The following is an 18,783-nucleotide window of genomic DNA, read 5'->3' as shown; positions in this document are numbered from 1 at the left end:
TATTACGATTTATGGTTATCAAAAACTTCTCTTGAATGCATTTGCCAGTTGTGGTCAAAACAGGTGCTTAATAACAACCATCCCGAAACATTTCGCTGGATTCTATCTGGACAATATTATTTATGAGTCTGACTAATACATTTGTATCACATAAGCTCAAGTTAAGTAAGCCTATGTTGTATTTCTCATTATGAACACTGGATTTGGTCTAACAACCAATCACGTACTAACTCTGATGCTGTTTGTCAGTAAAGATTTTATTCTGAAAAAAATGACCACAGTCTCAGACTTTATATTTTTCCCAAAGCATTTCAGAGGGCATTTAAAATGTCAGGTTTCATTTATATTCACAACAGTGAAGTCATTTGTAAATTCATTAAACGGCTGCATGCTAAATGGATTCAATCAACTTGAAAGAAATGTTCACCAACACAGAAAGTGGCATCCAAAAAGAGAACATGGAGCGCCATCAAGTGACCAAATCTGAAATTGCACTATTGCACAAATTGCAATTTTATAATATTTATTATGAACAAAAATTACATAGAGTGATGTAAAGCAAAACTGGTTTCCTTGAGATCATTTCTCCGAGTTTCAGAAAGAAATATACAGATACCCAACCAACCTGAGTCATTTAAGAAGTATAATTATTACATCATTTAAGGTAAAATAAAAATGATATGTCAAAAAAACGTTCAATTAAATGCTTATAATACATAAAGGAATATCATAATTATCTTGTGAACTGAACAACATTAACATCACTGGCTCTGTTAACAGAAGACCAACTACAAACCATGTTTAAATATCATAATTAAGATTTGAATTAAAACCAATTATTTCCCTTTTTTCACCAACATACTAAAATTCCAGGGTTACCAGAGCCAAACAATTATTCGGTAAAAACACTTACATATGCACTCAATATCACAGACTCAATCACACCCACAAATACACATGTGCACACAATGAAACAATATGGGGGCTGAATTATGATGTTAGGCACTTTGATACAACATTTAATATAAGCAAAAAAAAGACACAACATAAAAAGTCTCTCTGCATGTAGGCATCTATTTAAGTCCTGATGTCTGTTTACAAAGGAACACACTGTCTTGCTAACTCCTTCCTCCTTCCTAAAATACTTTAAATTAAACCCAGCTAAAGTGGACATGTGTTGATCACCGCAGGCGACGAGGTACTGGAGGTGCTGAGTTTGTGTATCTTTGAGTCGGTCTTTGAGGAACTGCTCGAGTCGGGCAGGATATGTAGCGCTCATGCAGCGTGTTTTCTGGCATCCTGCGAGAAAAACACAGTGATGTAAGGTCACTGACCTGATTAGGCTATAGACTCATACTGCACTATTCCACATCATAACTTTATTTCATTTTTATAACTATTACTATTTTTGTATTGCTCTTGCTCTTATTGTTATTATGTTATGTTATTATGTTGCATTGTTGGAGAAGCCTGTGACATAAGATTTTCAACTGCATAATTACTCTGTAGCTATGTCAGATTGACAATAAAGAACCTTGACCTTGAACCTTGAACCTTGAGGCTGTAGATATACAGTAAAGGGAGGGTAGACTGTGAATTCCCATTTAAGATTATCATCAAAAAAGCAGTGATCACATACATCCAGCCTTTAAAACTAGTGTTTCATTAAAGGGGACCTATCATGCAAAATGCACTTTTGTACGTCTTTTATACATGAATATGTGTCCCCAGTGTTCCAGGGAACTCAACAAGTGTCAGAAAACACAACCCTCTCTCTTTTCCTCCATACCCAAATCTCTAAAAAAGGGGCTGCAACGGCCAAGGTTATTTTCACTGTGTTTTATATACTTTGTATTTTCTTTATTTAATAGTTATTCTTTGTATAATAAAAGTCTCTGTTTTATTAAATTGTACTACTTTGTACTTTGTTTTAATTATTCCTTTTATATTGACGTACATTTCTACTTTTCTTTATGTAAGGAAAACTGAATTGTGCCTGTATCTGAAATGTGCTAAGAAACAAACTTCCTACTGCTATTGTCTAGTTGATTGTTGGGTCGACTTGGTCCAAACCGAGTGCAGACTTACTTTTTTTCTTTCTCTGTTTCGGTCTAACTAACCATTTATAAAGTTATTTTAACATTTTATATTATTCTATGGCACAATGATGTAAAAAAACTGGAATTCCACTAAATATCTTATTTTATTGAGTCACGCTGTGTTGCATTTATATGCAGTAACATATGCTAGTTTTGAATTGTATTGTATCCAATATAAACATTTAAAACTTGGTTAAATTGGAGGTAACTTACATCTGAGAAAATGAACAAAAACACACTAAATCCACGAAATCTCTCCATCATACGGGTTCAGTTGAATTCACAAGTTCATACCCACTGTCTCACCAAAGGTGCCAGTGCTAAACAATTAGCAAGAATTGCACCCACCCAGCATGCTATGTGTAGCACCCCAAACTTTCTTGCCATGCTGTACAGTAGGTGATGGTTCACTTCCCTTTTAATTATTATGACCTTTGTACTGTTTAAATTTAGTTTAGAAAAATCCAAGTTATTTCTTTAGGTTTACAGACGTACGGTTCACTACGATTCTTCATGCACAACCGTGATACAGAAAGACAATATAGACATAATATAAAATGTTCAACTGGAGTGCTGCAGTACACACTGTTATGTTACCCACAATGTTTTTTTAAAGAGACAAGACCTTTGTCATTTAACATCACGAGACTGCAGAGTTTCTGAGTTACAGGAACTCAGTACACTTATAATAACCCCCCTTGAGAGTCACTTTGATGTGTGCTTTGTTTTCTGGCATCCTGCGAGAAAAACACAGTGATGTAAGGTCACTGACCTGATTAGGCTGTAGATATACAGTAAAGGGAGGGTAGACTGTGAATTCCCATTTAAGATTATCATCAAAAAAGCAGTGATCACATACATCCAGCCTTTAAAACTAGTGTTTCATTAAAGGGGACCTATCATGCAAAATGCACTTTTGTACGTCTTTTATACATGAATATGTGTCCCCGGTGTTCCAGGGAACTCACCAAGTGTCAGAAAACACAACCCTCTCTATTTTCCTCCATACCCAAATCTCTAAAAAAGGGGCTGCAACGGATCTGATAAAAACTGATCCAGATTTGAACATTTCTCTGATGTCAGGACGGAGGAGCTGACCTATCAGGGGAATGAGAGGTTGCCGTGGCATGGCAACAGCATGGTAACACGACACTCGTAACTCGGCCCCTCCTTTGCAGGGGGGCGTGGTCAGCTGCAGCGCATGTAAAGACAGGGTGGAGGAGTGCAAAATAGAGCGAAATGAGGCATGGCTAAAATGCATGATCTGTTTGGTATTTTGAAAAAGAAAACGTATAAATATACCTTATATAGGTATGGCCCTACAATATATTATTCAAATATAGCATGATAGGTCCACTTTAACATACAAAGCCTTTTCAAAATAAGACTGAAGAATTGGGTTGCAAAATTGCAAAGCTTTTAATGCCTCATTAGAAAGATGAACCTTTTAGTTTTGGAATTCACAAATCCATATACTGTATATCCATTTAGAAAGGCTAAGAATGTTCATCTTCATGGAGAGTTTCTATAAAAATGTTGTTGAATACAAATCTGATAAATTCCTCTGTGTACGTGTCTATGTAGAGAAGAGACATACAAATGCAATTGCAATTGGAAATGGTCTTTAATGGCATTTCAATTCTTGTTTAAAGGCCCATAATGTTTTTGTTATGTCGCAGTGACTTTGACCCTTTGACATTTGACCATCAAATTCAATTCAGGTCATCCTTGAGTCCATATCTTACTTTGAAGATATTCTTTAAGAGGTTGATGGGATATCACGACAGTCGTACTTAAAGGACAACCTTAAAAAGACATCTCTTGTAGTCATACTGTAAATAAAGAAATTACTCCTGCTTTGCCACCTTTTATTTTTATGATACTAAATGATTACATTTGTGTTTTTTAGCACTATATTTAAATTGTACTGGTGATTTTACATTTTGTATGTCTTTTGGGTTTGTTTTTTATATACGTCATTGAGGGTTTCTACTACATCCTCACACTAACTTTATATCTCTTTCATGTTATTTGTATTTTTGTGAAACATTAACCAACATTATATCTAAAAATGCAGATACCCTGTCTTTGTGCACATTACAAGATTTAGTTATGTGTAGAAAAAAACGGAGTTATCAAAATGTTTGAATTGCAGATAACAGCTACTGAAGGGGAAATTCTGCAGGCTACTTTTAGCTGTAGTTATAGCTACCTTTTGTTCTACTTGGTGTTCCAAAAAAGATAAACACACAGCCAAGGTTATTTTCACTGTGTTTTATATACTTTGTATTTTCTTTATTTAATAGTTATTCTTTGTATAATAAAAGTCTCTGTTTTATTAAATTGTACTACTTTGTACTTTGTTTTAATTATTCCTTTTATATTGACGTACATTTCTACTTTTCTTTATGTAAGGAAAACTGAATTGTGCCTGTATCTGAAATGTGCTAAGAAACAAACTTCCTACTGCTATTGTCTAGTTGATTGTTGGGTCGACTTGGTCCAAACCGAGTGCAGACTCACTTTTTTTCTTTCTCTGTTTCGGTCTAACTAACCATTTATAAAGTTATTTTAACATTTTATATTATTCTATGGCACAATGATGTAAAACAACTGGAATTCCACTAAATATCTTATTTTATTGAGTCACGCTGTGTTGCATTTATATGCAGTAACATATGCTAGTTTTGAATTGTATTGTATCCAATATAAACATTTAAAACTTGGTTAAATTGGAGGTAACTTACATCTGAGAAAATGAACGAAAACACACTAAATCCACGAAATCTCTCCATCATACGGGTTCAGTTGAATTCACAAGTTCATACCCACTGTCTCACCAAAGGTGCCAGTGCTAAACAATTAGCAAGAATTGCACCCACCCAGCATGCTATGTGTAGCACCCCAAACTTTCTTGCCATGCTGTACAGTAGGTGATGGTTCACTTCCCTTTTCATTATTATGACCTTTGTACTGTTTAAATTTAGTTTAGAAAAATCCAAGTTATTTCTTTAGGTTTACAGACGTACGGTTCACTACGATTCTTCATGCACAACCGTGATACAGAAAGACAATATAGACATAATATAAAATGTTCAACTGGAGTGCTGCAGTACACACTGTTATGTTACCCACAATGTTTTTTTAAAGAGACAAGACCTTTGTCATTTAACATCACGAGACTGCAGAGTTTCTGAGTTACAGGAACTCAGTACACTTATAATAACCCCCCTTGAGAGTCACTTTGATGTGTGCTTTCGTTTTTAAAATGTTCTTACTTTATGTAGATATTTATAGGTTTACACAGAATGAACATCAATGCCTTTGTCACTTTCTCACTTTGGCTTCCTTCCTTTCACACAGCTGTGAATCATTGGTGGCTGACCATTTCCTCTTCATCACTCATTGTCATACTCTTCCCTGCATGTAGATTCTTTATCAGGCTCTGTTTGTTTCTGTTCTACATCGCAAAAGCATCCACACTCTTATTAACTGCTATCCATTCTGTAGTTGGGGTGTCTTTAGTAGTGCATACATGTTTTATAAAAAACCTGATTACTTGAGTGTGTGTGGTCGTAAATTAAGTAGATAAATGAAGCCTGTCAGCTAAGTGAAATCCAAACTTTCAAATATGATAGAATATTGATTAATTGATTGATTATCGATTGTATTTTCTCTTAATAGAGGGTAATGCCCTGTCTCTTTTATTTTTATTAAGAAAAACTTTACATTTTGATTTCCAAGAAAGGTGTAATTCTTCTTAAAGGTACTGTGGGGTAGGTAAGAATGGAGAAACTGGCTCGAGATCGCTAGAATTTGAAAATACACAACCGGAGAAAATCTGCCCCTTCCTTCAGACTTCCTTACAGAGCCCCTCCTCCAACACACACGAACGTGCACATGACCAATGAGGGCACGAGATAAGTTTGTGCACAGATGGAAGGCTGACAGGCAGGTAGGCCATCCAGTTACTTTAGCCGGGCCGGCTAAAATGATTGGTCGTGCTTTTTACAGTACCACGGCTTCCACAGATGACATTTTTTTATGGATTTTTTGTCAAAGCACTTAAGATATTGATTGCTATCGGGATGTTAAGAGCATTCCATGGAATATAACAAAAAGTGTATCTCGAGCCGGTTTCTCAAACTTGCATACCCTACCTTTAATTAGTTATTCAATTAATTATCAAAACTGCAACAAGCAATGTACGCTACCCACAATATATTTCTGAGATTGTATTGTTTAAATACAATTGTATTCAACTATATTGTTAAACGTTACATCAGTAAATTCAAACACTGGTCTTCAAACTGACCTCTCTGGGACCCGTGGAGGAATCCTAGGTGGAGCGAGGGGGGACGCATCAGATGACCTCACAGGTCGTAGAGGAGGAGGGGGATTATCTGCCATGTCCTTTTGAAAAAAAATAAAAATAATTGAATGTGTGTGATGAAACCTGAAACACATTTCTGACAAACCAAACGTTCCACGTGCTTTGCCTTAACAGATAAAACAATTAGATAGTTAATCAATTACTGGATCAACACAAAAATGAGTGAATAAAAGGTTTACGTAATTGTTCAAGCAGAAATGCAAAGCAAACTCAAGTTCTCATTAGCTGGGAGGATTTAGTGCATGCCTTTACTGATTGTAACAGCAAACTGAAATTCTTTAGGTATTAGCCGATGGTTGGACAAAACAAGCCATTTAAACGTATCTCTCTGGGCTTCAGTGACATTTTGATGATATTAAATTCCTTCGCAGAAAACATTTTGCAGATCTGATTAAACTCTGAAAAGTGATTTCTGAGAAAACATTTAGCAATGTGTGCCAAGCTACAAGGATTTCACAAGAACAAAAGTCTTTATATGACTATGAGTAGATCTGTACTTTTAAGTCTTTTAGGAACTGAAGCATTGAAGTAGCCAGAGACGTAATGCTATGCTCTTTTTCTACCTCACATGCAGTATTGTAGTGTGATGTGCATTACTTGTTTGGAACGAGTGCAGCAACAAGAGAAAGAGAAGGTTCAGTTTGGTTTAGACACTAATGCAGCAATAAAAGCCCCTTATGGACCGTCTATATGTTGTTAAAGTATGTGTGAACATTGTGGTTTCCATGTCTACTGAAAAAGTTCTTGTTGTCTATTCGTGCTCACCTCAAACTCAGGCTCTGTGCCGCTGCTGTAGCTGAAGGTGCTGTGAGTGCTGAGTCTGTTGCTCTCCGTACCTGAAAAAATAAAATAAAAATGTGGAAGGAAAACACGTGATTACATATTTCTGCGAGGTTAGAGCTTGTGGTGAGTTATGCTGCAGACCACTTCACCAAATGCGGATACAAATATCAAACAACAAAGACGTTACAGTTGCCTAACATGTCAGCAGGGAGAGGTATGAGCGATCAGAGCGAGATTAAACTCAATAGACAGACTCATAAATCTGTGGGAATCAGAATCATGAGGCTCAGAAGATATTTCAAACTGTGTCAACATATCAGTGCCTTCAAAACATATTTATATGTTAAGTACAGTTAAGTAGGGTGACAGTTCATTCCAAAAATTAAAAACGGTTAAATGTCTATTGTAAACCAGCTCACCTAAAAACAACACAGATAGAGTAGTGAAAAAACCTTGAAATAAGAGACAATATAGCTTTTGCTGACTGTTAAGGATGAATTAAGTCTCCGATAAGAGGCAGCCATATCTTATCAAAAGCATGTCTTTTAGAAGGAACCGACGTTTGTCAAACAGGGAACTGCCTGTGTGAAATATTTCAGTTTCCTATTGAACCTATGGGAAAAAGGCAATATGGGTCAGAATGAGTATTGAAGGGACATTTTAAAGACGTTTTATCCAAGGGTAAAGCAAAAATCTGACACATTTTGTCTTTGATTATTGATCTTATGATGACTTTAATCTAAGAAAATAGAATAAAAGAGTATAGAATAAACAGAACAAGAGTGAATCTCCTCAAGACTAAACCCCCTAAGCTCTTTAGAGATTTGATTTTGCCGTTCTTTATCCCATTTGATCTAGTTTGGATTAATAAGACGTTATAGTTTCTGATCAGCAGGAAGACTGTCTGTTATTAAGTAATCCATGTTTTTCTCGCAATTGAGCAACAGCCCAATAAGGTGCTGGTCACGGATGACCAATCAATGCCCCAATATTGTGAGACAGGATGTTGGGAATTATCAGTTTTTTTATAAAGTCAGAGAAGAAGTAGCAATGTCGCTAAACCCTACTTTGCTGGCCTACACCTCACACTTTGTGTCGTGCTGTCATATAACAGAAAAAGGAAGTTTAGTGTTGTGAAACTAAGTTATGAGATCGCGTGTCAACCATGGTCTCAGCCTGAACATCTGAGGAAAGCAAACCAAAAAGCTCATATCTCTCGCATGGGATGATATGCTGTCCTATTTCCTGTAGGCAAAGGTAAAACAATTCTGTATTGACATCTTTTGAGAAGGAGAAAAGAGGACAATTCAAGCTCATTAAGAAAGCTCATTAAGAAAAAGCTTTAACAGCTTAATGTTTGTGTTAGTTTCTTTTCCTAAGAACGATTGCAACAGTAGGTATTAAAGTAGGTATAACATTGGTATTGCTTTTTTAGAGTGAATTATGGGCTGTGTCAATAACTTCTGTGCGTCATGTGGAGGCAGAACTTCCCACAGGTCACAAAGCAACAATCACTCGAATCCGTTTAGATAATAATTTGCCTCTTACATGCTTGTAATAGGAAAGGAGGAATGGAAGCAATGCAAACAGTTCCGCGCCAGAAACAAAACAAACAAATAATAAAAGCTTACTGGATGTGCTGGACGTGCTTCCTGTCTTCCAGCTGCCTCTCTGGATAGGTGGGGCCACTGGAGGAGGGGGCCCCACCATTCTTGGTGCAGGCTCGTACACAGAACACTCTAACGCCATACCTGAGCCCCAGTATAAGTTCCTCTGCAGCGGGGCACTTATCTCATATTCTGAAAGGAGACAAAACACATCTAATATTAGCATATTTTACAGGATGTGTATGATATCCGCTGTGTGATATATTACTTGCATTATCTTCAAGTAAGAAACAGAATTTTCTTCAGTAAGTCAAATAATTTAAAGCATTACAACATTTTATTTTTGGTAAGATCTTATTGGCCATGGTGTAGTGGTATCAGGTGGGTTTTTAGACTACATGAAGATGGGTAGACCTTCTGCAGTCCTCATATCTATTTGGAGCTTGTGCCACCAATTTAGAGACAGCATATAGATGTGTTTTTGTTTGGGAGATATACTACATATTAAAGTTGCTTTAGAGAATTCATATTCAAATAATAAACAGTTAAATTATTCTACCGAGCTCCTTTCCACTCTTTTCTCTCTCTTTGTGACGTCTGGTGATGCTGTCTCGCAATCTCTTCAGGTTTTCCTTAAGAAAAATAATAAAAAACACACACGTTAGATGTATTTATTGACCACCAAACAGCATATAGACTTAAATATTGTATAGTGTGTCTACCTGCTGATAGCGTATGGAGCCGGACCTCCGCTCATGGTCAAACTGCCAGGTCTTGAAGTCATGGACGGCCTCATCCACAGTAATCTCCCCCACCTTCACCCTCTCCTGCAGGGATATCAGCTGTCTCTGTCCAGGCGTCTTCATCCCAGCGTAGGGGTCGTAAACAGGAAGAGGTGCGTCCTCCGCAGGCCGAGCTGGATGGGTGCACATTATTGTTATTAGTTATAGTTAACAAACATTGTTTATTTTGCATTTTTTCTTAATGCCTGGTAAATACAATACAACTGTGCTTTTTGGGATGTCTTTCGGTTGTACAACTGTTTCATGTAGAAAGCTACTGTAAGCTCATTGGTTGAGTTAAGAGAGAGTTCAATACGCCGAGTTAAAATGAACAAATGAGTCAACTAGCCTTTCAAAATAACTGCAGCATTACACAGTGGCTTGTGAAATTCCCCTCAATTACATTGACTTACTTAGTGTTGATAAGACATGGCCACCTTCCTCTCTTAGATAAGCTGCACAGCAAATGCATATACTGTATGTTGGAAATCGTTAGAATGTTTAAATTTGTTGGGGCAACATTTGTATCAATAACTCAAATAAAAGGTTTACGATAAGTCTATGATTCAATCACTAGAATGTTAACATGTACAGTATGGGTGATTAGATAGAGTGGTGGAGAAAGTATTCAACTTTACATTTACTTGGGCAACAATATTAACAACAACATTTTATTATATAGTTATAATATAATTAAAGTACCACATTTAAAAGTACTAATTTTGTAAGATGGTCACTTTCAGAATAATAAGATAATTATGCGATAATGTCTTTAAAGTTGCAGCTGGAAAAGGTGGGTTTAATTTAAACAAGCAAAGTAAAGAACCTCACATTGTACTTAACTACAGCACTTTAATGTTCTTATTTAAATTCCACAACAGTTTGGAATTGAATGTTTTTAAGGTTTTCACGAGTGAAATTTAAACAGACACTCAAGTACTGAATGAACAGACAATATTTAACTGGTGTAAGGATATCATAGATAATGTTTACTATCTCTAAGCGGTTGACCAATCACAACAGAGCCGGCCAGCTAACCAATCAGAGCAGACTGGGCTCTGGTTTCAGACAGAGGGTGAAAAGAGGTGCTGCAGCACAGGCAGTCTGAGAACAATAAAGAGCTTTTTGAGCATTAAAGCAAGGAGACATGTCACAGAAGAGCCACACAATATAAAAATATGAAACCTGACAATTAGCATAATAGGTCCCCTTTTAACAGTTTTGCAATGATCTTATTAACTTGAAATATAAATGATGAGAAAAACAGACTTATATAAACAATCTCAATGCTAATTTTAATCATTTGAACTGTGCTTTACCTGCAGGATTTCCACTTTCCATCGTACTAGACTGGGACGTAGCTTTATCTGAAAATACTGTGAACAAAATGTAGTTATCTATTTTTGCATCTAGAAATGTATTATGATATCTGATGTGTAGAGAGAACATTTTAGGGGACAGCAAAAAAGAAACTGATCAGTACCTCTTGAGATGACAGTCATAGGCTTTTCAGGATCACTCTCAGACTCCGTTCTGGGGATGGGGGCTGGGGGACGGTTCATGACGGCTGGATTTGTATCTACAGTATCATAGATACCCTCTGGGAATAGATTGTAAGGGTCCTCCTCTTCCTCAATTGGATCGAAATCAATAGGATTGTCTTGTTCCTCTTCCTCCCCTTTAAAGTGCTCGTTGTTGTAATGGTGTTCACTGGCATGTGGTCTTGCTGAAGTACACATTGTAACCACATTAGATATTATAACATGACACCATAATATAAATGATGCTATATGTATTCAAATGTTTACCTTCAAAGAACTTCCTAAGCATGGCTTCCTCTGGGTTCATCACTTCATCTGAAAATAACAGCATCATCAGCATGCATACATTTTGTATTGGTCATTGTGAGAGCCAATAGATACAAAGACGTTAATCTTACATAGGTCCTCTGCACAATCAGGGTCAATCCCCAGCATGGACTCATATATGTCCTCTGAGCCCCCCGAGTACTTCATCATGATATCTTGAGGGTTGGTCGACATCTTCTCATACACATCTGCAGCCTCCTCTGTGTTGATGGTGTCCTCGATGTGAGACTTGAGCATGTCCGCTGTCTCCTAGATTTGTTTGAACACGAGAAGCAGGCAGAAGGTGAGTCAAGAACCTGACAAGATCAAATGCATTGTTGGGAAAAAATAAGCTTTCATTACTGGACTTACAACAAATTCATCCATGAACTGTCTGAGATCAGAGAAGCCGCTCTTCTCTGCCAGGGTGTTTGGGTAGTCTCCAGACTTGTTCATCACGCTGTAAGCCTGCAGAGCCCCCGGACACTGAAGGAGAATGGTGGTCAGCTTCTTCAGGCCGTATCTAGCAGCAAAGTGGAGCAGCGTGGGAAGCTCCTCATTACGCTGATCTGAAAGACATAAAACAATCTTTAATAATCGTATGGTGACTGATTAAGCTCTGAGTTTTCATTGGAATTGCAGATGTTGGTCACATATTCTTTCAAATGCTTCTCCTTATACTTCAACAACAGCATATTCACATTTGTCCTCACATGCTGCCATGTTGTTTTCTTCAATCTGTCTAATTCCAAACAGCTGAAGACTAGTTGCCGGCATCCTGGATTTTAACGAGTCAGTAAGCATTTCGTCCAGTGCTTCAGTTGCATTGGTTGTCAAGTTGAAGGCCTGGATGGAAAAAAGGACTTACATAATCTGGATAGCTTTTAAAATGAGTTAAACATCACTGTTTATGGTGTGACATAATGTCTAACCTGGCAGATGAAGTCAACAGGATCGGTGGCATTTTCAATATACCGACTAACTTCTCCCATATTGGTATAATATGTAACAGACTTCAAGCTGACACAGGATTGGTCAGTGTACATGGTGAGCCACACTACTCCAGCAGGCATATCTAGTGGGGATAAGAAAACAATACAGTCATTTTAAATTGTAGTTTCTAGATCTTGCTATCAACACTGAAATAATCATCTTAAGGTCACATGACCTCCTGGAGATACTGACCAGGTGCAGAAACACTTATAGTGTATTCATTCTCCACAGTGCCCGGGACTCTTTTTGCAGCTATATTTTCAGATGAGAACTCCACCTCTGGTACAGACCCATCATCTAGTTTATGTGTGAAAATGATGAAAAGTCTCTCCCGTTCCTTAAAATGCAAGAAAGACATTTATTATTTTAAACAAGGGCATTATTAGTTTTATGTATCTCCTAAAAAAAAGGTTGTTATGAGTGGTATATATTCCACTACACATTTTTAATACAATCAACTTGAGTAACAGAATGTAAACGCAAATATTTTCTGTACTTGAAGGGTCAACACCACCTACATTAAGAAATCTAAATGTGGTATCGGCCAGGGTAAGTTCAATGAATGTTTGTAAACATTAGCTTCTCTCTCTGTCAATGCAGAAACCAGGTAGAAAAAGGTAAGGAGTGGCTCCGTAGGAAATTAATTATAGGCTGATTTATTTTTGGAACCACAGAATCTTTGTTTTTCATTATTTTATTGTAATGTTCTCTGTTGTGAAACAGAAAACTCCCCTTATACTCAGAACATGTCCCCTGGTGATCTCAGTGTCATCTATAACACCTTTAACAACCCCTTGTCTATAGGGCAGTTTTCAACTTTATACTTGATGACGTCACAAATGTTTAAGCCCTCAAGTTTTGGGACAAAGTTGTTCATGTAAACCTCAATCTAACTTTCTTAGATAATAGCAATAACATATTGGATTTTTATAATGAGCGTAGGTACCCTTTAATTTCCTCTCTTACTCACTTATATTAAGAAAAGTTGGCATTAATGTAGAATAGCTCCAGTCTTACCCCGCACAGAACTCTGTTTGGTTGAATTGTGAGACAGGTGAGGTGCGTGGGTGTTCCAAGTTCCTCACTTGTAGAATTCCCCGTGCTCACACCTTCTTCATGTTTCAGAACAGTCTTTTGTTGTTCTCCTGACACCGGTTCCTCTGTTTCACCAGTGTTGGGACTTTCAGGCGACTCGGTTGCTGTGATGTGCAACTCGGCTGCAGCTACAGCTAAGCTTTCACTTTCTTGTTCCGCCTCCACTCGCCCACCTGTGACAAAAAAAAAGTTAGAATAAAAAAAATGTAAAGTTACTTTTATGACAACTTTAATATTGGAGATACTCCAACTGTTCGGTAAACAAACAAAAAATACATTTTTCTTTGCTGATAGTTTTGGGTTTTATATGCTAAAGTTTGAGGTATCCATCCCAAAGCTTCGGTCCCTACTTTAATACAATCTAGTTGAGCAAATTGTTTATGGTTTAAACTCTGAACAGGTTTGACTATTTCTATTTCTCTTTTCTTATGCATAAAAAAAAAACTCATGTAGATTAACTAGGGCCTTTTTTTAGATATTCTCATCTTTTCTATTACTTTACTTTACCGCATAAATCACAGGTAAGTTGGATGACATGTTTTTTGAGTGAAATAACTCTTTAATTGATTGCATTTCCTTTTAGGCTAAACCACAAAAAGTGTGATGTCTCAAAAGAAACTAGAAGGAAGTGTAAGGAGTTGTGCGTACTGTCAGTGATGGACTCCATAATGGTGGAAACGTAGACAGCAGGTTCGTCGTCAGCGTACAGTTTCCTCCATCTCGGCCAGTCTTGGAAGCACTCCAGCAGCGCATCGTCCTCTGTCACGCCGCACAGCAGCGCCACCACTCTGTGTGGAGGGTGAAGCAGACTCTGAAGCACTAGCTGCAGTTCAGGGTCATACAGCAAGTCCAGGAGCGCGCCCGTGAGCAGCAGCACGATGCACTTGCAGCTTTGGAAGTTTTCAAAGTCATATCCGTGGATCTGCTGAGCTGGGTCGATTTCATGCAGCAAGATAGATCTTTTGCGGAATTGTTTTGAGGATTTTAACATCTGATGCAAATATGTCGCCCATTCCTGTGCCTCAGATGTGTGCAGAATTAACAGCTCATGAGCTGAAGCGGATTCAGGTTTTGCTGTAAAACAGAATATATTAAAGATGGATTAGAATATATAGTCCATGCATTAAAGGGGCAGGAGCAACTCAGTAGGAGGGTTGCTGGTTCAAGTCCCATAGAGGACCAAGTATTAAGTGTGGACAGGTAATTTGAGAGCTGCCCACTGCTCTTAATACTAGTATGGGTTCAATGCTGAGGCTGTGTGTGACGCTTACAGGTGCCCATATTAGGCTAATTAGGCTAAAAAGCTCTTTATTTGTCTCATACTGCCTGTGCTGCAGCACCTCTTTTCACCCTCTGTCTGAAACCAGAGCCCAGTCTGCTCTGTGTTACGAAGTGATGTCACTATGTCGCAGAAGTAAACAAAGAACTACAATGGAGGCGTTTCAGGTGGGGGGGGGGGAGAGTGTAGGAGAGAAACTCTATCTGGAGGGGACTTTGGGATTTTAGCCTTTGAAGACCATTTACTGTACATGTAAAAAAAAACTATATATAACACACTTACAAGAAAGGGGAAACCAAATAAGCCTAATAGGGCGTCTTTAAAGAAGGAATTCATTAGAATGATTAGAATCCGCCATTTCCTTTTGAAAACGAAGCATAACAGTGGAAAATATGAATCATTAGTTCCCTAAACTGGCCCAACCACGCCAAATGAATAATCAGCTCAAACATTACACTAATGATACGACACTGGTCACATTATGTGTTGCTCTTCATGTTGCAGCGGGCGATGTTTGTCCTAGAAATGCTGCACAACATACCAGCTGTCCGGCTGGGAAATGTCAAGGTTAGAGAATGAATGTCCGATTTGTTTGATATTTTCAGAGCCCGGCCAACATGGAGTTGTGCAAACACTGCACTGTGTCAACACTGGTCAGAGTAATTTTGTTTGACTCATTACAGTGTTGAATCAGGTCAAGTTCACCTCTGTAAACGTTAACTGGGAGAGAAACCCAACATGACTATTTCACCTTCATCACAGTTCCCACAGACGACGGGGCACCGACACTTGCCGTCTGTTTCTTAATGGACCCAAAAACATGATTGCAACTTAAACGAGTGGTAAATTCTAAAATAGTCATAGCAGATGCATTTATTTTACTGTACAGGAAGGCTAAGATGATTCCTTCCTCTTTTTATGTAAGCTAAGAAAATAATTGTGAATGAATGTTCAGTTAAATGAAGTTAAATGAGATCATTTCAAAAGGAAACATAACATATTCTAAAAGACTAATCAGTGTTATGTAAAACATTCTTCTGGGTATATTTTACCTATCTGAAACTGAGTAAATATAAGGAATATAAGTCATATTTACCTGCTTTTAAACTTGAGACGGGTTCTTCCATGGTTGTGAAGTCTCAAAAGTCCACAAGAAATCACCCCACAATAAGCATCATTTGCCCAAATAAGCCTTTTTTTGTAGCGCTTCTCGTCTTCAACTGCAGACTACATTAGCTTTCAGCAGCTATAGCCCTTTGCTCAGTTGTATAAATAGCAACACGTAGTTTCCTGATTTTGGTGACACTGCCCCACTTCCTGAAACAGTTGAAGAAGTGAGAAAATGCAGCACAGTGGTGTCATGTCCTTCAACATGTCTGCAATTACACACGCACTCGGCTGTCATTAGTCATTTGTAGACACTAGATTATTCAGACAGGGCATAAATGAAATAAAAAAAGATTAACAATTAAAGGAATAATTGATAACCCAGTAACCATGTTGAACTTTGAGACACACACACACACACACACACACACACACACACACACACACACACACACACACACACACACACACACACACACACACACACACACACACACACACACACACACACACACACACACACACACACCACACACACCACACACACACACACACACACACACACACAACCACACACACACACACCACACACACACACACACACACACACACACACACACACACACACACAACACACACACACACCACACACACACACACACACACACACACACACACACACACACACACAGTTCACCTGGTCTCACATGCTTCCTTTTTTTTTTTACTTCCTCCATATCTCCCAACAGTAACAACATGATTATGTGCTGACATAAAAGTTAATGTTAGACTTACATAATTGTACTTTTGTAGGCAATACAATTGATTGTAAACATGCTGATTCACCGTTCCTGTAAGCGCAGTGGTGTTATACGTACATATAATATGAGCTTCAAGTTTCGCATTAAATGTGGAAGTGAAGGGGATTGTCAAAGGTGAATTTTTTCTACTTTATGCTGTATATATTTTTATGACCTAACTAACCGATTATTATTAAGATTATATACTACGAACAAAGTTTTGATGTGCTCAAATGGTTACTTAAATTGATCACACCCCTTTCCAAAGCACATCCACACACACCGTCTTTTTTTACATTAAAAAAGCTGTTGAATCATCCGTATGTTGTCACTTTTACTACAAATAATTGTTCCTCTAATGTGAAACAACTGATTGCCTCAACACAAGGCACCACACTGATCCAACCACTAGAGGGTGGCAGACAATCACCCACACTGGCAAACAGCACGTCTCCATCACCAGTCACTATGCAGACACCTACAACAAAAAAGCAGTCTCTACTAGGCAGGTACCGCTATTAATATGTATACTTAAGAAGTGTTATGATATCCCACCATACTTCGGGTACTATATTATCCAAATGCATTGTATTGGTTAAACAAACTCAACATCTCTGACTGAAGAGAGTTGGATTGAGCGTTTTGACTTGGCAGGAACTTGATTGGAGAAGGTTTTTCTTAGTCTTTATCCTCAGCTCAAGATGAAGCTGCCGTGAAAGACCTAACTAAAGACAACACCTCCATGCCAGATCGACAGAGGAAATCTTGGAACGTTCAGAAGATGATTGTGATCTGCTAAAGGAAATGGACGTACCTTCTATGGAAATGTGGATTCAAGATTCTGTCTTGCTCTGGAGAGATGGACTTCTGCTGTTAAAGGAAAAGACAAGAACGTGACTCATTAATAGCGTAGTTGTATAGAAGTTTTTTCTTTTGTTATTTTACTTTGGGAGGCTGATTGTACTAGTTTATGCTCTATAGAGCCCTCAGGAATGTTTAGTTCAACTATAAAACAAAAAGTATACAGTACATGGCATATACACATCTTTCATCTAACAATTGCACATTGTAGCACGTCACAAGGAATTGCTTTTATTAAAAATATGTATTTCATATTTTTTGACCAATTAAAAGATATGAAATTACCTGAGCACATTTTTGTGCAACTTGTATTAGTTAAATCACTGTTACTAAATCATGAAATCTCTTATGTAGCTGACAGACACAAATTGATTTGTGCCAATTTTCTGGACTAAGTTGTATTTAATTTACATCCACATATTGTGCATCCTGGGGGAAATAAATAGATAACATGTCATGCATATTATAGATTTTCAAATAACTGTGGAGTGACTCTACACCTGTTTTTGAAAATTGACAAAGATAATAATAATAATTGTAATAATAAATCACTTACATAGCCTTTCTTATAGTTCTCAAGATGATTGAAATACTTTAGGATTGAATAAAATAAGTAAACTCTTTAATAGAGACAGAATAAATAATTAAATGAAAATAAAGATAATAATAAAAGGTTTTTTCAGCGAGGGAATATTAACATTGGTGAGGATTATTGAGTGTCCGAAATCTCCCTCTACTGATCAATTCAATAGTATTTAAACATGATATAAGTACACAAGCAGAAGCAGATGAACAACCTCAATCAACAGACTGAAGTCTCACATTTAAAAGTGAGCAGGTGGTTGTTAAAACATATTTATGCTGCACGTGAAAAAAGTAAAGAAGGCTTTAGGGGAGGAAAATGCCAATAAAAACAAGGCTTAAAAACACGATTATTGTATTAGAATGGATGGACCTGCTTGCAGGGGTTTCTGCAGCAGCACCTAATACAGGGTTTTTTCACTTGCATCAACAAAACATCAAAGCATCACATCTCTTGAAGAATTATTTAAACAAACGGCCAGAACCGTGTCAAATCAAAGCCAAGAAGCTGTTCTTTGCAGCTCACATTTTAAACCTTTCCTGGTTTATTTTGGC

At 37.5% G+C, this 18,783-nt stretch overlaps 1 protein-coding gene across 2 annotated transcripts; it reads right to left on the bottom strand.

Moving 5' to 3' along the window:
• Window positions 1-238: 238 nt before the first annotated feature.
• pik3ap1 (phosphoinositide-3-kinase adaptor protein 1) lies at window positions 239-16,197 on the bottom strand. Of its 2 annotated transcripts, none has more exons than XM_034151972.1 (17): window positions 15,975-16,197; window positions 14,248-14,673; window positions 13,522-13,772; window positions 12,697-12,841; window positions 12,444-12,586; window positions 12,213-12,357; window positions 11,884-12,080; window positions 11,604-11,781; window positions 11,473-11,520; window positions 11,148-11,390; window positions 10,984-11,040; window positions 9,605-9,798; window positions 9,442-9,514; window positions 8,907-9,074; window positions 7,258-7,328; window positions 6,415-6,512; window positions 239-1,299 (listed from the first exon to the last, which is right to left on the bottom strand). In XM_034151972.1, the coding sequence occupies exons 1-17, from the start codon at window positions 16,003-16,005 to the stop codon at window positions 1,182-1,184; spliced, it is 2,586 nt and encodes an 861-aa protein (XP_034007863.1). In that variant the 5' UTR covers window positions 16,006-16,197; the 3' UTR covers window positions 239-1,181. The 2 variants fall into 2 exon arrangements, with proteins under 2 accessions (XP_034007863.1, XP_034007864.1); XM_034151973.1 differs by having other exon boundaries at window positions 12,225-12,357.
• Between the last annotated feature and the right edge of the window lie 2,586 nt (window positions 16,198-18,783).

Source organism: Trematomus bernacchii, unplaced genomic scaffold (genome assembly GCF_902827165.1).
Source record: "Trematomus bernacchii unplaced genomic scaffold, fTreBer1.1, whole genome shotgun sequence".
NCBI lineage: Eukaryota > Metazoa > Chordata > Actinopteri > Perciformes > Nototheniidae > Trematomus > Trematomus bernacchii.
Note: the sequence above shows the minus strand (reverse complement) of the source record. Positions and strands in the feature narration are given on the sequence as shown.